The sequence below is a fragment of the Sinohyriopsis cumingii genome, chromosome 9 (assembly GCF_028554795.1).
Source record: "Sinohyriopsis cumingii isolate HCF-2022 chromosome 9, ASM2855479v2, whole genome shotgun sequence".
In the NCBI taxonomy this organism is placed as follows: Eukaryota; Metazoa; Mollusca; class Bivalvia; order Unionida; family Unionidae; genus Sinohyriopsis; species Sinohyriopsis cumingii.
Window position 1 is genome coordinate 53,343,746 of NC_142969.1, and position 26,282 is coordinate 53,370,027.

General features: G+C 34.1%; 1 protein-coding gene across 1 annotated transcript in view; it reads right to left on the reverse strand.

Moving 5' to 3' along the window:
- Positions 1 to 26,282, reverse strand: part of LOC149791825 (transient receptor potential cation channel subfamily M member-like 2) — a 188,742-nt gene that overhangs the window by 43,636 nt on the left and 118,824 nt on the right. Inside the window, exons 21-27 of the mRNA XM_089969480.1 lie at positions 25,132 to 25,163; positions 23,782 to 23,911; positions 23,001 to 23,129; positions 22,170 to 22,427; positions 13,123 to 13,297; positions 5,922 to 6,075; positions 1,263 to 1,456 (exon numbers count right to left, since the gene is read on the reverse strand). Of these exons, the coding sequence (XP_089825606.1) occupies positions 1,263 to 1,456; positions 5,922 to 6,075; positions 13,123 to 13,297; positions 22,170 to 22,427; positions 23,001 to 23,129; positions 23,782 to 23,911; positions 25,132 to 25,163 (1,072 nt within the window). The remainder of the gene's footprint in view (positions 1 to 1,262; positions 1,457 to 5,921; positions 6,076 to 13,122; positions 13,298 to 22,169; positions 22,428 to 23,000; positions 23,130 to 23,781; positions 23,912 to 25,131; positions 25,164 to 26,282) is intronic.

Consider the following 26,282-nt stretch of genomic DNA (forward strand, 5'->3'; position numbering starts at 1 on the left):
ATATTCCTCTTCTTATGTGCACGACAGAGCATTGTACAGGTTTTATGAGGTCCAAATTTCTAGGATGACAGATGGGATTTTGTCTTATATTTTACAGCCTCTGGTAAAATTCTAGGCACAGCTGTCTTTAGCAAATTCAGTTCATTTGTACACCAATGGAGCGTATAAAAAGCAACTGTCCACAAGCGGGATGTTGCTGTTGGCATAAAATGGTAGCACTTTCCCATCTCTCACCCTATTAGATCTCACAGCTTCAATTCACTTTTTCTCGTAAACAGAGTCTTTTGGAAAAGAAAAAACCCTTTCGTCCAATCATCAATATTTTGGTTACATCAAAATGCAAGAAAGTGCACTGTATTTGCTGTACAAAAGCACGATCGCAAGATATATCACTTAGACAATAACATGGGAAAATTAAACATATGAATAGCGAGATTGAATAAAAGGGATAAATGTACATGATATTCGTTTTGGCACGTGGAAACTGCCGAATGTTTACAGAGATTGACAAATAATTGTTTCATTTAAATAAATGGATTTGTACCGTATATTGTCGACTGGCTATTAAAACTTTGTATCATTGATTACATAAACACTGTAGATAAATCCCAACAAAACAGTATACATGCCATTACTATGAATCTTATTCTAATAGGTTACTTGGTGTAAGTTAATCAGTTTCAAGGTTTTCATCCAGCCCAAATTCTTGTTCTCTCCCACTACAAATTTCTGCACTTTTTGTCTATTTGCATGAGAAGGGAGGGGGAACGGAAAGCAGAAAGGATTGCGATGAAATTCTGTACCATATTAAATTCATTTAGAAAACAGGGATTATTAATCCTTTTTTTTCATATATCACTAATGATTAATGAATGGAAATTCATCATTGATCTATAATGAATAGCACATAGTTGCAAGAATGTTTATACATGCGTATTATTGCACCATGGACAGATCATAATTTGGTATACCATTTGCATTGGTATATCAAATTGCTTTATATGAACACTTTAAAGGCCATGTTATTTTTAATATATGTGGTGTATATATATATATATATATATATATATATATATATATATATATATATATATATATATATATATATATATATATATATATATATATATAATGTGCTCTATTATAGTGTGGTCTCACTTTAAGATGGTACAAGACAAATGGCTCCACAGGCAGTATTTTAACGTTGGATCACTGTACTTGTGTATATCTATTTTTAAAGAATAAAATGCAGAGAAGCTTACCAAATGCATTTGTTGTTTGACAGCAAGATGCATTATCACACTTTTTCAGAATATATATAATAAGTCCAATCACATGCGCAATAAGGATCAAGGGAGGAGCTAAAAATGGTCGAGTGTAATATTCATTAATCAGGCTGTATCGCTGGAAACACCAGTGTATATCAGTGTTAACTTGCACCATCTTGAATGTGTAACTGGAATAGACAGAAACAAGATTATGTACATCTATATAGTGTAAAGGCTCACAAATAATTAGCAAAATTCAGTTAGAGATAACTTATCTCCCCAGTACATGCGTACAATAAGAGATGTTTTCTTGAAGTATTGAATACTCTTCCAAGCAACAGATAACTAGTGAACTGGTGTTGGTGTTGGTGTTGTGGGGTTTAACGCCATTTTTCAGCACACTATAGGCTATGCATGGCAGCCAGTATTAATGGTGGAGGAAGAACCCAGGAAATCGTGTATTTGTTAAGACGAGCACATATTGGATTTGTGAGTAAAAATTCACCTTTTTCTCATGTGACACCTTGTATCTTACAGGTATGATTTGTGTTGCTTTTGAATTTGTGCTGACCTTCTTGCACATGTGACAGCAGACCTGCATTAGTGTGTTCCAGAATTTTGCCCTAATGTGCTGGCACATTATTTAATGAGATCTAGGTGTGTTATCTATTAGCACATTATTTCATGTCAGATTTTTTTTTGGTGTTATTTCAGACTGGCTGCTGATCTGTTGGTGCAAACCATTATTTACAATATGTGATCTACTTACACAGCATATGAGTTCTGACCTGGGTGTGTGGTATTCAAGATTTGGTGCTGGTGTTCTGTCATGTCATTGCCCGTAATGCATTTGGTCTCACAATTTAAACGTAACTTGTTATTCCGTCATTGGTAGAAACATGTGCACTTCAAAGAGAATGTAACTTTATGCTAGTCACATGATGTATCAGATTTAAAATGGACATCTGAACCCTATGTTTCATAACTGTTCTGGCATTGCAAAGAAGTGGTAAGATACTGAATTGGTATAGTCACGTTTTTGTATTGTGGTTTTATACTGTAGTCAACTTAAGACATAGTCCATGCTACAGTTGTTATTTGCTGTATTTTCACTTTGATTATTTTCACAGAAGGAGGAAAAACTCCCTCAGACCAACTCAGAATTCTCCAGGTTTGGTCCAAAAGATACAGCTGCTTTTTGCGAGGTACAGTCAACTTCCTCCAAGGTGAGATGTGTTATGAAGCCAAAGAAAACAAAGAAACCAAATTGTACTCCATTGTGACAAAGGTTTGAATGTGGGTAAAACGACATCTTGTTATGGTGAGAAAAGAAAGAGTTAAATAGTCAGAGTAATCAAGTCTTATATATTTTAACACTCTGTAACAGACATCAAGTCTCATATATTTTAACACTATAACAGACATCAAGGCCTTCAAAAAAAAATTGGACTTACTTTAAAGGCCTCCTTATATAGCTAACAAACAAGAAATTGATAGCTGTTTTGGTGAAACTGTCAGAATTACTTGTACAGTTTGAAAATGAAGGGCACCTTGGTGGCATGGCTTAAAGCAGGCCACGTAAGAAAATTTCTTTGAGTAGCAAAGTAATCTGGGTATTGTTTGGTGGTTTACAAGCCCATTACAATAGTCCAATGTACAAACACTATTGACAGTATGTTGTTGTCGCCCAATTGAAAGGTGCCCAAAAAGGACAGTCTATTTTTAAATCTGTGTCTGAGTTGATCAATGCTAAATGCACTTCTTTGTATGCACCATTGACATTATACAAATGTACATGATCCGAGAAAATGTGACAAGTTGGGCCCCTCACTTGTCAATCAAGAAATTTGAAATGATACAATATACAGCACCTTGTCACTGCAGGTATCATGCTTATTGTCCAATTAGCAGACTTACTAATGTAACAATTGTCACAAATGCTGAAGCAAAACGTTTCATTTCAGATGTTGTTAATCTCATTGAGCAGGTACCATTAATCTCTTTGAGGGAATACATGACACATCCACACTGCAAACAAAAATATGCTGATCTTTGCAATACAGATACCACCATATCATCAATACCTTATGGGGATGATGTTGCTTTGGAAGTTAAAAGATGCAACGCATCGCTTTGTACCTACAAAGAAAATTACAATCAGATTTGGTTTTGGTAGAGGCTGTGATGTTAGGGGCAGTGGGCTCATGAGAGGTTATAGTCTCAAACAGAGAGCAAGCTATAAGTCTCAACCCTATACTGCCAAAAGTAAATACAGGTGCCAATACCAGAATTCCAATAAGGGAATGAGAACATACCATGACCAGAACGAGACCACAAATTAAAACACATGGAGGTAAATTCTGTGGGGAATATAAAGTAATGTGGTATTATATAGAACAGTTTCACAAGTGATCTAAGGATTTTATAGGCTGTCTCAGGGTACATAACAGAGTTTAAATCCATGCCTTTCCAATTACCATTTCCAAAATAAATTCCTTTTTGTGATGAATGGAAAACCAATATTGGTAATGAAACCATGGAAATTCTAACTAAAAGGAGCTCCAGTTCCATCCATATGGACGAATAAGAACTTTGTTTACAACATTTGTATTGTGCCCAAACCTAATGGGAAATTACAACCTGAAACAGCTCAGTAAATGTTGTTCGTTATGAATATTTGAAGCAGGAAACATTTAAAGTTGGTCTAGAGATGATCCAGAAAAATGATTTCTTTACTTCTACTGATCTGAAGGATATTTATATCTGTATCTTAATATATTATCAGAAGTTTCTGAACTTTATTTTGAATGGGGTAATGTTTTAATTTGTTTACCCTTTGGCTTTCCTCTGGACAAAGGGTGTTATACTAAGATCCTTAAACTGATGTATGCCTTGGTCAGACAGTACACTTTATGGATGGCTAATTGAATCTGGATGATAACATTGATATTTGTTCGCAAAATGCTTGGATTATGATTGAAACACAAACAATCTTTAGGTTTCACAATACATGCGGAATAACGGTGCTTAATCCATCTCAAAGAATTATCTTTCTCGTTTTAGTGGTATACTCAGGACTATTTTAGGTTTTCCTTACTTAGAGAAAGTGGTAAAAAGGGGTATTCTCACACCAAGGATCGTTTGGACATGAAATATGTTATAGTATCAGAGTTGGCATTGGTATGCCCATAAATGCATTTTATGTAATCCTGGAAGCTACGATGTACATCAGAAATTTGGAACGTGATAAAATAAAGATACTTGGTGGGTACAACAATTTTGGTACTAAAATACAACAATCTAAATATAGTATCCTGGACATGAAATCTTGGTATGAAGATGTTACAGATAAGAATGCAGCCAGATTAAACCATCAATTAGGGAAGTTCGTAAAATGATTTCTAGAACAATGTGCTTTCAAAATTGATGATTTTCTTTCTCATGGCACTGGTTAATCCCATATATCTCCCCTTTATCATTCATTGGGAAATATAGAATAAAATAGTTTCTACTAATGTTAGTAAAGCACTGTTAATTGTACCACATTGGACATTACTCTCCTGGTTTTCTCTACACTTGCCATGTTTGATTTCTCTTCAGATTAGACTTTCAAGATACAAAACCTTTCTCACACTTCCATACCATTGTCCACTTCATCCTCTTGGGAAGTCAACCCCTTTGGTCATAGTGACTTTATCGGGAGATTGCTCCAAAACCAAGGAATTCCATCCTCAATCATGTGATTGGTAAAAGATTTACCTTCTGTTTGAAGAGTGCCTGTTTCCTACAATGACAGTATAGCATGATATGTATACATGCTTTGCCTCCGGCTTTACTTCAATAATGCTCCTGATCCTTCACAAATCCCTGGATGAAGGAACCATTATTTTCTGTAAAGACTTCAGCCTTATGTTTATGTGGTGTTGGGTCTTGTTCTGCGGTGTTTTAATCTGAGTAATTATCTACTGCCACATTACAGGACATCAAACCTCAGTTTGTGGTGCTCTGATCTGGGTCTCTAATCCCTAGCTACATAAAGTAATATCTGTTCTGCTCAGTCTTTCGTGTTTAGGACTGAGTGCTGATTTGCTGTTACATTCAATGATCATGGATCAGGATTTATGAGGTTCACGACTGTTTGTTGTTGGTTTGGTTCATTATGTGATGTCACATTTTGAACTTTGATCTGCAGGTGCATTACTTGATATCAGCTATGTGTCTATGATATTCAGAATTGAGTGCTGATCTGCTGGTACATTAACTGATATGAGATGTGGGATCTGAGCTGATAAAGAGCTGGTGCTTGATTCATGAGCAAATAGTTTTATTGCCACCCTATGAACGATGAGAGCACGACCTCTCTATACTTTGTTATGCCACCTTCAAGTCATGCTTGCGAGATGAATATGATTGGAAAACGCCACATGATATATAAAATCTGTTTCATCAGCTGTTGCTTTAGTTTCCCACCTGTCATTTGAATTTGCCCTCTTTTGATTCTGATGTATATTGGTGCATTATTTCCAATATTGTTCAATAGTTGACCAGCAGAATTATATCCTGCAATTATCTCAACTTATGCTTTTGAAATGAAGTGTTTTGAATTAAATCAACCTTGCTTTGTATATTCTTTATACATTGACTTATACGTACCTGAACATAGCGATCAAAAGATTCAGCAGCAAGATATAACACATCAACATGTATGCTCCCATTAACACAGGCACAAAGTATTTGCCCGACTCCGTCGGACATCGAGGCATGGTTGAATTTTTATACAGCTCTGCAACCTTTGTACAACCCGTACCTTCCAAAGATGAAAGAAATATGCTTTCAATCATGGCATGTTACAACGTCATTAAATGTATGCAGTTTAATAACCAAAGGAAGAAACTTTGTAAAACACATACTGAATGATGACTGTTGCTGTTGTGAATATTTCATGTTCAAACATTTACATGGAACTTGGGTCAGTAAATATTTTAAACATTGCACCACTGATTGATATATCACACCCATTGGCATTTGATTTCTAAGGGTATAATGAGAAAAATAGCATATGTGTATGTCTGCATTGACACCAGAGATTATTTCATGGACAAAACAATTGGAAACAGTGGTGGAGCTGTCGTCACACTGTTTTCGATGTGGCTGATTCTTATAAAAATTTAGGATTATAATATATGTCTATCTCACAACATTTATTACAGCATAACTCACATAACAGACTAATTCAAACAATACTACCTGTTTCATAGCTATAAGCTTAAGCACACAATACAAAACTGCATCAATGTTATATAGCTTTTAAAAATCATGTTGTGAACATGGACAGTAAATTCACATTTTTGGTGGGGGCTCCAGTTTTAGTAGATCTTGAGGTTGCTTTAAAGCATGATATTAAAGACCCAACGAAAATTATCATTCGGTGAAACATTAAGATCCATTTCATAAACCACAAATAATTAAAGTCGATTTTGAGTGTGATATATCTCAAAACCTTGAAACATGTATATGCACACAAATACATAAATTCATAGTAAATAGAATCAAATATTAGAAGGCCAAATGATCAAGTTTAGATAAATGACGTTATTTTTCGAATAATGTCCAGATCACACAAACATTACTCTCTTTATAATTTATTCAGATAATTTTTATGGTATATAATTGCTGAGTGCTGAATGCCAAATATATAATGAAGTCGATGCACAAATAAAACCAAGTCATAACCACTAGGTAGTTTGTTATTTGGTTAGGTGGTTAGTTCCATAGGTATGTTGAATTATATAGTGATTTAGGTACAATTGAGATTGGTAAAGCAACATAAAGATTGATGGAAAGAGTAATGTTGATAGAGGTCGGTCACTAAAGCTTGAGAGACTGTGTTAATTGCTGTAAATGGTGCTCTCTTTGCAAATTAACAACAAGGCAAAGACGAAAACATAACAGATGCAAAAATGTATAGTATCACTCATGAAGAATGCCAGACTATCAAAAGAATGGCACATGCTTCCTATTTTTAAGATAAATGGACAAAACGTTATGTATGGCAGGTAGTTGGGTATTAAAGCATCAAAAAGGCTGAGTTATAACATTCAGAATAGCATGGCACATATACTGCTATACCAACAAAACAAATGTTGAACAAAACATTTTGAAAAATTAATGCTGATAAGACAACGTTTGTAAGCCAAAACTGCATCAATAGAAACTGGGCAAAAATTTGTCCAGTGAAAGAAATAATAACTAACAATGTCTTGGTACACTGAGACATGCCAGGAAAACTAAGGAGATGCCACGCATCATCAGATGTAAACCCACACATTACATGTATCATAGTTAGCAACTGCAGAATGTTGGAAAGATCTCATGACTGAATATTCACGAAAAAAATTTATTCCTGTCATCAATAAGTAGTATGTATTATCTAGCATGCACTTCACTAAAAAAAGAACATCTCTCAGTTGCCATCAAGCAAAATTTTCAAATAAAAGCCAGTATTATGAAACATTTGAAAGGCTACAAAAATAAGATAGAAAGTCTGCCAATGAAAAAAGTAGCAGCTTTTGAATCCCGACTACTTTTCAGCTTATATTCACTTCTTGGTGTTGGAATACAAGGCAATGATAGAGGTGAAAGGCTCCATAGCTCCTGTTCACAAAGTGTGCTTTGATGCATCCCGTGACCCCTCTAAGTCAGAAGTCAAGTTCAGCAGTCCTATTACAGTATGTCAGGCATTACAGTCACTCTTTCATTTGAACAAAAAATAAAAAGTGGATCAAATATACTAAAAGTGCATGCCATTTTGATACCAGTATAATTCAGAAATAGACTGCAACATGCAGCTGCGATTTTTCTTTCTGATCTAACAATACATGCAGGTCCGTATGCTACAGTGATGGTGAATGCTGAAATCGATACAGAAAAGGCAGCTTCTATAAACCTAAACAATCCGTATAACATGTTAGCAATTCATACATCAAGAGATTCCCGATATTACACTAGATATACTGCAAGCAGGTTCTTGAGCAAAATAACCATGATTGTACTATATTGAAGGCTTAATGAAGACAATTTTTTGTAATACGTAAACCAAGACACCCTACAGTATGAAAACAACATTTAGATTACTGCTAATGACTATTAAAAAATTCAATATCTGACTTATGCCCTTATGGATAATGATTATATATCTGTATGAAGAATTACCTTGACAGTTGGTGTACAGGCCTGAGGAAGGTTATTGTTGCTTGACTTGCATAGGTAAAGTACAGAAAATTGTAATGTTTGGTGAAGCTATTTGTTGTAAGGCCAAAGAAATGCAACTGAGATGTCTTAAATGATTTGCACAATTCGGAAATTTGAACGGGTTTCAACTTAGCAGTGGTATTTCTATCACATGCAAAAAACCTATATGCAAACAGTGCCCTGATGCCTTGTGCCTTGGCCAACAAAATAACTTGCACAATGAGTGGAAAATTATTCAAAAGGACAATGGAAAGTTAGGCATAGACTTAGATGGAGGCCATTTGGTTAATTGATTCAGAGGGTTAACTCGTAGGGTTCAGTGAAGCAGAAACCAAAATAAAAATGTCACTGATGATATATGTAGGATATATTTGTGATATATATGTGGGATATATTTAATAGTGATGAATGTATATGAATACCAATCAGAAGTGGAAAGTTGCCTGCAAAGCTATCCATTTGTTAACCATGTGCACTGTTATATAGCTGTAATGAGAAAAGGTACAAAATGTTTATGTTCTGGCAAAATTAGCTTTATATGATGTTGATTGTTCTTTTCTCTGGAGAATGCAACTGTCTGCTCTCAAATCAACCAATATTTCTTTGGTATAGGCCAAATAGTTCTTGATACATGTGAAGGTAGCCATAAGTACCTGCTGCCTATATGCAATGTTTTGATGGAAACCACCATGTATAGAGGTCCAAGAAAGGATTTTGTCATGTCTGGAATGCGATTGCACTGTAGCAAAGTTAATAAAGAGATGATATGATTAACGGTTGTACAGTGGGTTTTAGCTAAAAGCCTAGAACTTTTAACATGTGGTCCCTGGCTATCCATGAGGATGCGTTAATATGTGCTACAGCCACAGACATGAATAAGGCACAATCAACGTGCACTGGCATCAGGATCAAACAGAAGTCCAAAAAGAGTTGAAGATGATGTCCCAAAGATTATCCTAACCACTAAGAAGATGATTGTCTTTTCAATATTGTGCAAGAATAACATATCGGAAAAACAACTTTTCCACTCCACTTCTATCAGGAACAAATAGGAAATTGAACATAACATAACTGAAGCCACATATATGACGCAAGACCCAGCCATAAAATCTCAAGTAACTGTTATTATATATTTATGCAAGGAGTTGCAGATTCATCTTAGCTTTTTCATTGCAAAGGTGACGATTCAAGCTGAAATTCTATGAAGGCATCTTCTGCTGTCATACATGAGAATAAGGACTGCAAGCCTATTTAGAGGACAGAAAGCGACGCCGAGGATCAAAATGCTTCATTGACATTGCCTTTTTTAAGCCAAAATGAAATAAATGTCACATGGGTGGTTAAAAAAAATCAGTTTTTGAATTCTGTGTTAAAGTGAGCTTTTTCACTAGTCACAAATGTTTTTGTTTACAATAATTTCAATTATGAGCCATTGCCAGTCATGGAAATTAATGGTCTTTGAGAGATTGATACATTAGTGATGAACAGATGGTTGAATAGGTAGGTGCATAGAAGGACAAATCCAATGAATCTATCTCACTAATCCCAAAAAATATTTAATACAAGCAGCATAGTTCTTGCAAAATAAAATTAGACAAATTGAACAAATAAAAAATAAACCTCACCAAGACTACAATCGACATTATACTACTGGTATAATTTCAAAAATTATTTTCAGTTCCAAAAACATTAAATGAGAAATTATCTTTCCATTTTATTTTGATTTTGACTAGTAAATATTGTCCTTTAAGCCAATTGCTCCCAAAGGATCTTTTCTACAATTTGTACACAATTTTTTTTCCTGGTGCAATTATATGTCCAAAATGTGCTTGTCCAATCTAACGAATAAATTTTGTTTGGGATCTGCTAAATACTGAAACTTAGAGTAAAAACAAAAATCCAACTATATGTACCACATGAAATAAGCTGCAACATTTTAAAATTTTGACCTGTTTGAAATATATATATATATATATATATATATATATATATATATATATATATATATATATATATATATATATATATATATATATATATATATATATATATATATATATATATATATATATATTATTAACCAGAAAATCATACAGCTGAAATTTACATTTAAAATGACCAGGTTTGTTGATATGGATCTCTCAAACTGTCCCATTGTTCGTTTTTTTGTTTGTAAACTCTAATCAAAATACATGTCCCAAATGCTTAAACATATTATTGTTGCAGTTTGCTACAGTTTTCTCCAGGATACTTTGATGAAACGGCTCACAGAACACTTAGCAGCATGAAGGCTATCAATATCTACTGTAACTAGAATATAGTAAGGAATTTTAATTTTACTCCTCTTTTTTAAGATAATTATTTGTATCTTTAACTGATGTATAGTTAAAATAAAAATGTATCCATTCAGCAATACTCAATACTCTCAGTCTATGAAGAAACAGAAACAATTTGCATACTTTGAAGACATTCCATTGGCATAGTCCATTTTTCCACATGTTTGTACAAAGAAAGAAAAATGCCTTCATCTTGAATTATTCTCATTCATGCTGTTGAATTTCCTATTGTCCAGCAACCGCCTTCACATAACTTGCCAAGTTTATATCTGACTCCCAATGATGAATTACGATAAATTGGCTGATATTATTCCAAACCATTTAATTGTTACTCCACTTCCAAAATATCCTGATCTCAGTCCATGTCAAATGTGGAATTTCCCATATCAGCCTTCTTAAATACCTGATATTGTTGTGGTGGGGGATAAAGTTTGGAACACTTCTAATTCTTAATTTATTATGGTTTAAATTCTAATTTCAAACTTCAGTAATGCTTTTGTTTCTAAGTCAGAAATGTAGTTTCACACAAACCCCAGTACATATAACCAGGCTATCAATTGGATCTGTTTTTGATTTCAGAATTACGAAGCTGCATATTTGGTTTCTAAGTTAATGCCACATAAGTGGAATGAAATTTTACAAATAAACTCTTTTTAAAATACTTAACTTTTGTAGGGGTGGAATACAACTTAGATCTTTTTAACTTTTGAAAATAAACCGTGCTCCACATAAGTCAGAATGTGATGTTAGTAAAGATTATCACTGATGTTTTGAGTCCGAACTGCAAACTTATAAATAGTGTACCAGCGTGGAGTGCAACCAGCTGCAGTCTTATCCGTCCAGTGCATATTGTCAGTCCCTGTATGGGACTTGGAATCCCCCAGTTACGACACACAAATAAACTTAGAATCAAAACAAAGTTTGCATACCCAAGTTCCTGTGCAGATCAAAGGAAAATTTTAGAAAGTAGATTACCAGCTTAAAAAAAACATTTTCGCATTTGACAACACATGTCTTACAAAAATGGATTAGATTTCCAGAGATCTGCAGATACAGAGGTAAACACCACTCCATTGGCTATCAAAAAGATTTAATCTCTGTAAGTACCTTTTTACGTTTGTTTGCAGCTCTGACTTCGTAGCACTGGTGTTAATATGATGGTCTTAGTCATGCAGAATAAGTGTTAAATATGAAGTGTCAATTATTACTGCATCTTTGCAAAATGTATGTTGGACCAGTCATTGTACTTCTGTTGCGTTTGTGTCTTAATTTTGCTTTCTAGTGGTTGAAGGGGTTAGTCTGGTGAAATGGTGTACATATGTTGAAATGGGTGCTGAGGTGCTTACAGTCAGCATTGGATTTGTCAGATGCTGGGGAGTTATAAGTACTAGGTATAGGTTCTGTAAGCGAAACAAGTTAGGCGAGGTAGCAAAAACAGACAGACCAGATAACAGAGAGTAAGTGTGATGTGTGAGGAAGATGGTTGCAAGTGTGTTTATTAAAATGTCTTTGTCTCAGTGTCTGTCAGCCCGATTCAGGTTGAGACAACATTGTGTCACTTACCGAGTACAGATCATTGCAAAAGTTTTTGAACTATGGTCCTGACTTCTGAAAATGTATTTGCTGAATGTGCTGGTACGGATTCCTGGATCATTTTTGTGCTTTTTGAAACTAGTCCTAAAACACCAATTTCACCACAATTCTTAAATATCAAAATTGGCATCAAAGTCAGCTAAATGTGCACCGCTTTTCTTACTTCTGAAAGCACTGAGACATTTGGCTTTTCCTCTGATTTGCAGTGGAAGTCCAGCCTCAAAGCTATTTATATATTGAATGGCCTGAATCAGAATTATGAATGCTCTAATTAACATTGCAATGTATGTCATAGATCTATCCTTTGCCCCTTGTGGATTGGTGGAAATTAAAGAGTGGAATGAAGAATATTCACAGGAGAATTTGAAGGGATAACTTACAATGTAATTTTTTTTTTAATTTTGAGCGAAACTTAAAAAAGAGAAACGGAAAAAGTCAAATTGGAAAATACAATATTCAACTTGTGATTGCAAAGTCCATACGCTCGATTGAAATTTGATGTAGTCAATGATCAAAAGCTGAAAAAAGCAGTTAAAAGTGATTTAGCAATCCTGATGTTTGAAACACTTTGCTGCTTCTTCTGGGATAGATATATAGACATGTATACATAGATAGATCAACTGAGATATATAGATAATTACACTGCATAGGACATGAGAGAAACTAATCCATACCTTCAATTTCATCCAACATGAGCTCTCCATAAATGTTCCAGTATGGCCGCCAAAATATAGATTTCAAGATATCCAGGGTGAGTTCTGTTTTCGGGAACAATATGGCATAGGAAGCAATAGCATAAGCCAGAACAAATACCATTAATATCACAACAAAGTAGACCAGGTCTCGAACCTGTAAAAAATCACCTATTAGAGTTTGTTGAATCTTATTTTTAAGAAAAACATCCTGAGCCTTAACTGAACTTGAACCGAATCTTCTAAATGTTAACAAAATTATTGGACTAAACTTTGTTGCATGCCATAGTCTAAAATGTATTGATCAGAAATAAAGTCTGTATTGCATGTGTAAACTTCAGTATATATCAGTATGATTCTTATGGAAATTCTTATACAGAGTGTAATCAATGATTACATTATTCACCACTATCCAACCCTACTAGCCTTGAGCAGCCAATATAAGCATTAGTAATCATGCAGAAATGAATATTTGATCTTCACAATTTTAGTGTGTTCCATACCAGATATAAATACAGATACTTATGTTCCAAAGAAATTTAATATCAACTACAAGATCATAGGGAGTAAACTCTTCACATCCCTTCTTCACGTGCCCACCACGAAATGTACTTCCGCATGGATTGTAGCTAAACATAATCTTTTGGCAAACTGTTTATTTGCTACTTTATAGAACGTTTATTTTCATCCATATTGATTAAATAAATACAACAGATGTTTAAAATCTAAACATGGAAATAGGTTTAAAACTAGAAAGTAGAGTAGTATAAATATTTAATGTTCTTTACGGTTAATGAAAGGCATTGTTAAGCTTTACTTTTGATTGCAAATGACCATAAGATTATTTTTATCATAAAATCTCTCTTTCTCTTTCTCTCTCTCTCTCTCTCTCTCAATTTCTCTACCAGTTTTACCATCATAGCATAAAACTAACATTCTGTCTGAACAATGAATAGAGAGAGTGAATTGGAATGCAGGGGGCTTACTATAAGATTATTTTATCATCCATCTCTCTGTTGGTCAATTATTATGTCAGTTGTATCATCAGAGACCCACAGAGAGAGAGAATGTACCATTTAAGGTAAGACAGACAAGCTGCCTCAGCAACCAACATAAAGAGAGAAAGCAAAACACAAGAGAAAACTTCCGACATTCTAATACTTACAAATTAGATGTTTTAGAATCTTATTATTGGTTAAAAATAAACATAAAGCACAAACTAGATTTACTATATATATATATATATGCATGCACCAGGAAATTTACTGTTCGGCTAACTTGTTTTAACATACAATTTTATCTCTGTAATATTGGTAAGGACAAACTTAAATTCTTTCTTCTCTCTCAATCTATGGATTTCGACCTAGTGTTGTCCCTTACAGCATGAGAGAGAGAGAGAGAGGGAGAGATAATGAGGAAAGCAGATAGGAATAGGAACACATTTGTGTAATGCGTTTAATTCATAATAGGTATTTTTTATTTGTATCTTTATTTTGACCTAGGGAATATAAAATCAAAGGTCTACTAGCGAAAACATACTTAAATAAACCATGGGCATTCCACAATTTTATATACCAACATTATCTATCCATACTTTAAAAGCCCCATTACTCCTCTGATATATATATATATATATATATATATATATATATATATATATATATATATATATATATAAGGAATACAAATCGTTTGGCAAATAAAAGTCCTTTCAAGTGCACCAGATCCAGAAAGGGATCACGATAAATGCAATAAACTGACAATGGACACTGTGCAAAACTAATATCTAACTAGCTAAGGGTTTTCAACTCTTAATGAGTCTTTTTAAAATTCAAATACAAAAGAGACAAGACAAACAAATAAAACACTCAAACCTTTGTGTTTGCAAAGCTTTACAAGGCTTTTGCAAACAAAATGGTTTTTGTATTCTATTTGTTTGTCCTGTCTGTTTTGTATTTGCCTTTGAAAAAAAAAGATTCATTAAGAGTCGAAAGTGCATAGGCTAGTTAGATACTAGTTTTGCACTGTTTATTGTCAGTTTAGTGCATATATATATATATATATATACATATATATATATATATATATATATATATATATATATATATATATATATATATATATATATATATATATATATATATATATATTACTGAATTGCCATTAAGCTAAATATACATACATGCATGTACGCATTGTGACAGGGCATAAAATACATAAAATTAAAGAACTATTATACTGAGTTGGAAAGAACCAGAGATAGCCTGTTATGTTGTTTTTCTAAATCATTGTTCTTGGAATTTGCTTCAGAAGCTAATATCATTGTCTAACCATGGAATCCAGTTTTTGCTGGGTGTAAGTCACCGGTTTTAAGGAAACCTGGAGTGACAGCTAGTACTACAATAGAGGACATGTATCAGCAATTACGTGTACCATGTTTGTTCAGTGAATGTATCATGAAGTCGTCTTATCTAATGAAAATACTTATTCGCATGAACGCCACATAGCTACCATAAGATAGAGTGAATAGTTACTGAATGATATGGAACTTAATAAAATGTGATTAGTACTTTCTCCGTCACTGGTCAGATAAGGCTTTATGTGAGAGCTAGCATGCAACTAAATCTGTGTAATCAAGCTAAATGCAAATATTTAACCTACGTTAGTAAGTCATAAAATGTAGTTCACAGTCAAATTCCCTAGTTGTATCTAAGCCAGAAAAGCATGAAATGATTGTCATGATGAGCTTCATTTGTTGAAAGATTATGTTTCTAATAGATATACATATCATCAAAAATCCATCCTTGTAGCATAAAAAGGCATGGAGAAAATAAAGCCAGCCAAAAAGGTTAAAAATTTAGTAAATAGTGTACATGATGAACTTCACAAACAAGAGAGTAGTGTCCACTGAGATTTATCTGCTAAGCTTGTTCCATGGTTCTAGGTACAACTGTGTGCATATAGCATGCAAATTAATTATTTGGTTATGACCTAGATGCAAAATCTTAATATGAAATATAGGTCATATCGACCTCTTCTAAACTGATCCAATGCTAATAGCGATGTACCCAACCATCTGGAATACTGATGCAAGCTCAAATAGTTCAAGCACAAAATTTAATCAAAGTTAGTGAAGTATAAAATATGGGTCACTGACCTATTTTGTGATGACGAAGTAATATTTATTAACATGACACCACTCACAAAGTTGCATATTTATATGTATAACAGGATATATAAAGGATGCTAGAAACCCAAGTGACCATGCACAACATGCAAACACATATCAAAGCTTGAATAATATTAAATGTAGGTCATGATTACCTACTTTCGTTGGATAGATTGGGAACTAATACAGAGGCAGAGATTCAGCAAGTTTGATGATGCTAGCACTGACTGAGCCTGCAAATAAACCTAAAATTCAAACTGTAGCCGAAGTTAGGGTAGTATGAAATATGTGAAATAATGATCTATTTTTGTAATGAGTGTAGTACTGATCAAGATGCATCTCTGCACCAAAATTTCATGATTCAGGGTATAATATTAGGTATACTGGTGCAGAAAAATTGCAGAACTTAAAACCAGTCAATACGTAAAATGTGGGTCAAAAAGTGATCTTCATTTCATGTAATTTTGGCTTGCTACGAATAAAGATGAATACAATCAAGTTAGATGATCCTGTTATTAATATCCTTTAGATACATACCTAAAACAAATTTCAAAGTTAGTGGAGCATGAAACATGGATTACAGTCATTAATTAGTGAAGCATGAAACATGGATTACAGTCATTCATTTTTGCGGTGTGGGTGTAGTATTACTTATGATGCATCTTCTCAGTAAGTTTTATAATTATATCTATAACATTATGCATATAGTTTGCAAAACACCTGTACTAAAGAATACACAACTAATGTAAACGTAGAGAGTTATTCCTCTTAGCCTCACCCCCAAGATTAAGGTACAATCAAACATAGTCCATACTATTCTCTGGGACCACGGTTGAACAAATGGTTAATTTACAGTAAGACTCAATTTAGGTATATGATTTTATATGTGGAGACCCTGGCGGCGATGATGCCACTAGCACTCATCAGCTTTATAGATGTGAGCTAAAACTCAAACTTGACCTACATCTTAATACTATAGCACATCTGGCTTCTATCTATAAAGCCATTCAAAATCTACTGAGCAGAAATTAGTTCTGTTACAGGACACACATGACACAATATATGTCATGCAATGGACAGGTATGGATACCACTACATGTCCCCTCCGTAAATGTTGCCTGAAACTAGGGATAAACCTTCACAAATATAAGCTGCAAGATATGCCATTCACACTCGCAATATCCATTTAGAATTTATCATCGTTCAAAACTGTCCTAATATCATCTTTGTTTTTTCATGACATTGGTAATCTAGGTAACTGGAGAATTGACACAGATGGGTCTTCATTGCTCAAGACTGGGCCTTAATTTATTCTAAGTAGTGTTTGACCTTGGACAACTGTCATGCCAGGGCATATCACACAATAACACTACTTTAGATATAATCTTCCTCCCTGCCCCACACTTACATTATTCCTTCAAAAACGATTTCTCAAAAGGGCAGATACAACAAAATTACATAGAAAATATGTGCCAGCACTGCTACAAAATTCCAACCTAAGAATACTTGCTTTTAACTTTGAACAGTTTAGGAAGACTATTTAAACTTTAAACTACATATTACCAAGCATAAAAAATTACATTTCCTTCCCTTTTTAACAACATAATGTCCAGTAATACCCAATGAAAAGGTTGTTGAACCTCCATCCATTCAATAACAAAGTAACTTGGCAGGGAAGGCAATTGAAGGCACTTAATTTGTGGTATGGAGGACAGTTTCAAACCCTAACCTAGAAAAAAATGCAATGAGAGAATAAATCTGGAAATAATATATACACCAACGGTTGGGTCTTCTTCTTGCTGTCAAACCCAGTTGAATAAAAGGTTATAACGACACACAAAAAAAAATCTAATAGATAATATAAGGGCTAAATGTGATTAGTAGACTTATAGCCACAATATTTTATAATTGTTATTTTAGCTTATTTATCAGCAACACTCTCTCACTCAATGTGGAGCTGGACAGAAGGCTTGGAAAGGCAAACACCATCATGGCATAACTAATGAAGATGGTGTGGGAAAACAATGCTCTGACAGATCACACAAAGTTCCAAGTCCACCAGGCATGTGTTCTCAGCACCCTCCTATATGGAAGTGAGACCTAAAGCACCCATATGAGGCAAGAATGTCGGCTCAACTCCTTCCATATACAGGGCCTAAAACGCATCCTGAAAATAAGCTGGCAAGACCGCGTCCCAGACAGCAAGATCCTACAGCATGCAAGTATCCCCAGCATTTACTCCCTGCTGAACAAACGTTGCCTTCGATGGCTGGAACACATTCGACTAATGGAGGATGGGAGGCTGCCAAAGAACATCCTATATGGACATCTGGCTACTGGCACCAGTAGAGTCGGCCGCCCCTCACTCTGTTTCAAGGATGTGTACAAGAGGGACATGAAGGCCTGCGACATTTCACCTGCTGGCTGGGAAGTGCAGGCTGAGAACCGATGCACCTGGAGACATACAGTTCATAAGGGCATAGCAGTCACTGACATGAGGATAGGCCCACTCAGGTGGCAGAGAAATGTGAGAGAAAGAAAAGTGTGGCTGCAACCACAGCAACTCAGACTTCCCAGTACATCTGCACCAACTGCAATAGGTACTGTCACACGCACATAGAACTGCACAACCACAGCAGATGTTGCCAAACCCCAGAGACAGATGACACTACAAGGGCTCTACTCACATGGTCTCTTGAGATTGAACTGCCAATGATGATAATGATACTTGTCTGTCGCTAAATATGTTTGTACCATTACTCTTTCAATTCATCAGTAAATTAATTGAATATATATTTAATATGTATTGTTCCTGCAAAATAAACATCAAATAATTATTTATCATTAAAAAAGTAACATATATCGTACCCAGTAACAATCCATGGGACCAGCAAATCCCCATTTAAGTCTGAAAAATCCATTACCACTGTCAATAAATATATGTATGGCATATATTTTGCAACAAAATTGTGCTGATGGTATTTCCATGGAAACACTTGTCCAATCATTGGTTCCACAGATGGTTATTGTTAAATATTGTTAAACACAAGAGTCCACTAAATAGAGTGATACAGGGAAGTGTATTGAGGAATCAGTGGAAAATTTCTAGAAAGGTTCTGTCTTCAATTTATCTGATCATATTAAAAGCATGACAATGTTCTTGATTGTCAAATCCATCTTTCTGTATGCTTGAAAAAACATGGACGCTCACATCAGATCCACAAAGAAGGATTCAAACCTTCAAAATGTGATGCTACGGCAAGATCTTGGGCATCTCATACATTGACCATGTAACCAACAAAGAGGTCCACAGCAGGATCCAACAAGCAAGCGGACCCGATGAAGACCTCTTACCACTGTGTAAAAATGTAAACTGAAGTGATATGGTCATGTCTCAAGACATCTGGACTGGCAAAAACAATCTTGCAGGGCACCATGCTGGGGTACAGAAGAAGAGGATTACAGGAAAAGAGGTGGGATGACAATATTAAAGTGTGGACAGGCATAGGGTTTTGAGATTCCCAAAGGGCAGTAGTGAACAGGGAAAGATGGAGAGAATTGGTAGTAAAGTCAATTGTGGTGTGCCAACGACCTCTTGGATTACGATGATGATGATGATGATCATAAATTTGTTTTTGTACATCATTTTATATTTTTACTAATTGAGAATTTTATTATTTTTCTCAGCATCAATTTTTGTGTTTTATTTACTGTTGAACGTATGGTGCATTTCATTTCGTGGATTTGGGAAGGACTCCAACCCTTTCCACAGCAAAACTATTGTTAATTGTGTGTTTAAATTCATGGTCTTGAAATCCTGAAATTACATATCTAGCTGATATTTGTTTAGCAGCCAAATACAAATGCATATGTTCATGAATTCTGGGTCTATATGATGCTTTCTACAGACTGAAAGGTTTATCTCATTTTTGCACCTTCTTCCACATTTAGAGGCACACCATCCAAATTTGTTCCACAATGAAAGCTACTATGCTATGACACTTTCTGTCATATTTCAATTTTTTAAGAGAGATTGATTAAGTTGAGTTAATATTCTTCTATTTTAATTATCTATGCACCTACCGGATGGTGGCTTGGCATCATTTGTACAAATTTTGAAGGCTTCCATGTATGATGCCTTCTGTCAGATTTCAAAAGCTTTCACGAATAATGCTTTCTGTCAAATTTCAAAAGTTTTCATTATGCTTTCTGTCATATTTCAAAAGCTTTCAAGAATAATGCCTTCTATCAAATTTCAAAGCTTTCAGGAATAACGTTTTCTGTCAAATTTCAAACAGATATCAGGCTCTCAGAGCTTTCTGTCAAACTTCATTACATTCTAATAAGAGGCAATTTATTGGATACTATTAAACGTTTATCAACTTTTAAAGCCTTTTGTGTCATGGGGCCTTTTGTCTTTCTGGTGATAATATTATTAAGGGATTATATAGCTTTTATAACAGTGCTAATATTTGATGGTGGAGAGGCACTGAACCTGTAATGCTGCCTCTAAAATTATATGCCATTTGGTCAACTGGTTTCTGTGAGCATCTCCTAAATACCATATTCACCACAGAAGCTGGTCAGGAGTACACTAAAAGTTAGAGCATCATAATTATATTTTAAATAATTCTTTAATCAATTGTAATTCCGGCCATACTCTGGTTCAATAATGTTTTAATGATGAAAGTTTGGGACAATTTATATAACTGGGAAATTATTTAATGAGGTTGAACTGTTTGTTCAACTAACATGTCTAAACCTTTCATCATAATGAGATTGACTGAACAGTGCAAGGATATTCATTAAAAATGTCTATTTACCAGTACATAAATGTCTATTTACCAGTAAATAAATGTCTATTTACCAGTCAGCAAAACACACATCTGACATTCAGACACAAACTGCTTCACAAGCAACTATTACCCTGTCTTTAGACGTATTACCCAACAATATAACAACATCATCTTGAGAGAGAAAATAAGCTAAATAAATGATATTTGCATTGCTTGTACATGTATACAGTATGTGTAATAGGTCACTTGTATAAAAGAAAATGGTTGTTTAACAAAAACAATTATATGTGTATTGACTTCCATGGACAGCAGTATATTTCTTATCATAAAGATGAAAAACAAGCAACTTTTAAAGTAAAAAAGAGAATTTTAACATAAAATAAAAACTTGCAAGGAATCATTTTTCAGATTTGGTAATAGTATACTGAGTTAATATGAGAACTACGTTAAGGTCAAAGTAAGACACAACTGAGATTCGAACCCAGTTCTGTTAAACTGTAACTTGTTTGTCCCTTGTGTCTTTGCATTACTGGTACAAAAGTTAAGAGGTTAACAAACGTCTAAAATAAAAATAAAGGTATTGATAATATTCTGACCAAAGACTTCAGAGGCATTTCCATATCAAGTGCAGCATTAGTGTGGGAGCCTCAGTTGAAAGCATTTGGACAAAGATTTGGAGTCAATTTTCATTTTCAGTTTAGTTATAAAGCTTTTTGACAAGCAAAACACTTTTCTATTGTTGCATGTGCAGTATTCTGATAGCACTTGTGAAAGTACAACAAATTGCCACGCAAAAGTTCTCATATAACCTGCTGAGCTAAAGAGCACAGAAATAGTGAATAATAAATAATCTAATCCATTGTCATCATCACAAGGCAATATAGTTCAAAAATCCAAATGCTGGTCTTTGACTTCAGTAACGTAAACTGAATAATGTGATTCATTGGATCCTCTACTGTTATTAAAGATAGAAAACATGCACAAGCAATCAATTTTGATGGAATGCAGACACTTCTCACTGAATAATATTAATCCATTATTAACAACATATTTTAGTCACATACCATATGCATAATCATCACTAACTTTGGTCCAAGATTTTTATTCACGGAAAAAATGTGCAGCAGTCTCAGGAAAAACGTAACAAGACTGACACCAAGGAAGACTCTTGCAGCTTCAAATGTTTCTTGATGAGGAGGGATAGCTCTCAGAATCATTCCAATTACAAAAAGCAATATGGCGATGACATCTAATATATTCCAGACATCCATTATGTAACTTAGAAGCTTTGTCTTCACGGTCATGGATTCCGTTGTAGAGACCTGTTAACAGAAGAAGCGGATTTCAACTGTGTGCACTGAAAGATTGTATGCTGAAAAAGAGTTCTGTAAGATTCGATTTTAATGGCCATCCTGATATTGAGAATATCCTAAACAAATAAAAACATTCACAGATGTTTCTAATCCTGGTCATAAAATAAGTAACAGAAAAAAGTGAAACCAACAATTCAAGTAAAATCAACAAACAATTTATTTCTCCAAATTACAAAGTGAAACTTGAAGAAACATTTACAATATTGTAAATTAAATCTCCAAAACTTCTAAATGGACTATCACCAGATCAAGTCCAAAGTATATAATATTTGTTCTGAATCTTAAGACAATTGTCAACTCCGATAACAAATGGATTCCACAGATAGTATTATGAACAGAAATGACTTATTTCTTTACATATATAGCATGTACTTAGATATGTCACAAATTTCGTTTCTGTGATACTTATAATATCACATCAGCAATCTGAATCAAGAAAAAAGATATCTTATCAGGGGTGATAACTTCAATTCCAGAGTGGTTAATCAAAATGATAACAGGTGTCATCTACACTATATTCACCTGTCTAATCTCCTCTGTTACAAAAGTGAAGACCCACACAATCAGTACAATTTCCTCCGCTGACACCTTTGGCTCAAACGTGCTGATTAATATGTAGCTGTACAAGCAAAGAAAGACTGCATAGGATATCTGAAATAAACAAGGCTTTAATATGACCAAATTTAACAGTTGTGATGGTGGGAGTTTAATATTGTACTTCTAGACTGGTTCTCTGCTTCAAATGCCTTTTCTAATTGGACATGAGCACAAACCTTTAAAACAGAAAACCAAAACCTCAGTGTAACACGTACTCCTCACTGAGGATTTAGGCAACAATTATATTGCAGAAATGGATCCGCTAATTGTATTTTATCATGCAGAATCTGAATCCAGCCAAACGTCAGGAAGATTGGTTTGATATTTTTTTATTTCCTTGCTAAAAATATTCTCTAGCAAAATTAAATGTGCAAATACAATGAAGTGGAAAAACTATATGTAACCTGCATTAATTCAATTATTACTAAATTCATGACTGATCTTTTCTTTACTCCTCCTCTCTTGCAACACACATACATGCATTAATAAATTGTTTGATTATTCTCGCTATACCACAATTCAGTACAGAAGGCCGATGCCAGTTATGTACCATAACTACTTAGTGATAATGGAGGAGACATACTGTCCAAAAAGTAATGTTTAAATTACCATAATCGGCAAGTGCACAATGCAAGCCAGATCTGGGTCTATGCTCTTTCATAAAAGTTGATAACAACATATACATGAAAGAAAATACTCAACTCACCACGTTATGACAGAAAATAATCACGGGTGCTTGGTAGAAAGATTTAAACTTTTCCACTATACAGAGACATTTGCCATATGCTTTTGTTTCATCCATCTTGCTAACTTCTGAATCAAGTCTACTCCGCTGTCTAAAACAAAATAAATTTGTTTATTATATATAAACATGATTAATAAACATTTAGTAATCAAAAATTTTTGCAAGTATCGAAATCTGAAAAACTGTATATTGTTGTTAGTTATTTTATTACTACAAGGCAATTCTTATGTTACTGATAAGTGTATTTGATTACTAATGTGGCATAAATATTCCACAGTAATCAGCAAGTTCAAAAATAAAATAGCAACTAAATTACAAAATTATATGTAAGAATTCATAATTGCATGTGCCAATAAAAGTTAGACCATAAAGAGGTTGAGTATTAATGGGAGAATCCTGCGTATATTTAGACTCTTTACCTGAAATTTGGAGTTTATTTCATGTTTTAAAGGCCTTTTGTCTCGTTCCATATTATTCTGCTGATGCCCATGATTTTAGCAAACTTTCTATGTTTTGTTAATGAAGTATTTAATTTATTCTACCAAGTGATGAGCTAATATTTACAACCAGTAGTATATAAACTTTAATCTATAATACCCCGATCATCAAAACTTACTTGGTAAACAAATTGGAATCAATGCTCAATCAACATTATATGATATATCTCCTATGTAAAGCCCTCAAAACAAATTCTGCATCCTTGACCATTTAACCTTAGTCCTTCATCCTTGACAATGCTCCACGAACACTGCTAAATGTTGTTCAGTATCTACTGATGCAATATTTGTCTACCAAAAATGTCAATTTACAAACCAACCTATGTGGCCCTGACCTTTGATCTCTATATCAGAAACAATATTTCATATCACATGGTATTCATTTTTACTATGTGTGATAACAATTCATCCATGGCAATAGTTTTGTAGTTCACGTTGACCCCAAAACTGTAACAACTGACCACCCACACAAAACTGTAACAACTGACCACCCACACAAAACAAAACAACTGCTCTGTGTGACTGTAGACTAGATTTCCAGGGCTACAAATCTCTTCTTTCCACCTGATGCATTTGTTGGCTAACTCTGATAATGATCCATGAAAAAACAAAACAGCTGAATCACTGCCCTGCACAATCTTTCAGCCAAATAGCTTACTAGAGATGGCTGAACATAGGGTATCCATGAAGCTTCCATTTTGGCAACATTTGTTGCATTGGAAACACAAGTCTGCCATTGCGTTTACTTTTTTAAAACATTATCCTGCCCCAAGTATTTCCTTCTAAAAGAAGAAAATTTCAATAAACTACTTACGATTGCAAGGCTGAACTTGTATCAGTTTGGTTCTATATTTGGAGAGAAAAAAACATACTTTAATGATAGGAACAGTGATATGAAAGAAATGACAAAGTCAACAAACAAGCTCATGCAATTTACATCATGCTGTAAATCGCCTTTGGATGCTGTTTATTGCGAAAAACTGATGTGATCTCAATAACTGTATCAAACTGAAACAAATCAAACACAACACACTATTTCCTTGAATGTTTCATAATAAAGTCTTTTTTTTAACCTCTGCATTTTGGTATTTCAGCTATTATTTTAAGGATGATTAGTTAAGTCATACTGCACACGTGTAATCTATGTTGAAATAAAGCATAATCTGAGCATAACAGTGTAATCTATGTTGAAATAAAGCATAATCTGAGCATAACAGTATAATCTATGTTGAAATAAAGCATAATCTGAGCATAACAGTGTAATCTATGTTGAAATAATGCATAATCTGAGCATAACAGTGTAATTTATGTTGAAATAAGCATAATCTGAGCATAACAGTGTAATCTGTGTTGAAATAAAGCATAATCTGAGTATAACAGTGTAATCTACAGATTATATATCATGATCACAATGAACAGTATGTAAAGTGTCCTAACAAACCCTTCTTCAAATACCATGACATTCCCTTTTCTGATTTGATATTCCTTTCCTATAACATTTATCAATCATTTAGCATTCATTAATCACATCAAAATATCCCAGAGAGCTTGTTGCAGTTCAAAGAAAAGTTTTCATTTATGTAGTGTGACATAATCTATTTATGTAGTGTGACATACTTTACAATATATACTGGTTCTCTAATTCCCTTAATGCATAAAATAAATATATGTGAACCAAAATGTTTGCTAGAAAATTCATCATATACAACTACTATAAACAGAGCACAACACTCGAGTTTCGGGAATGTATATGTATGATATGTGGACTATTTCAAATATGCAAATCCTATGTTGAAGCCTTCTCTCAAAGAATTTTCGGACAAATAAGACATTGCTTGGGAACTATATGAATTTAATAAAGACAACAAATATGGCTTTATATTGCCTTTTTGCAAGCAAAATATGTAATTCAGTGTATAAGATAGTACTAATTATGTCAGAATCTTAATGGGGGCCCCAAGTGGC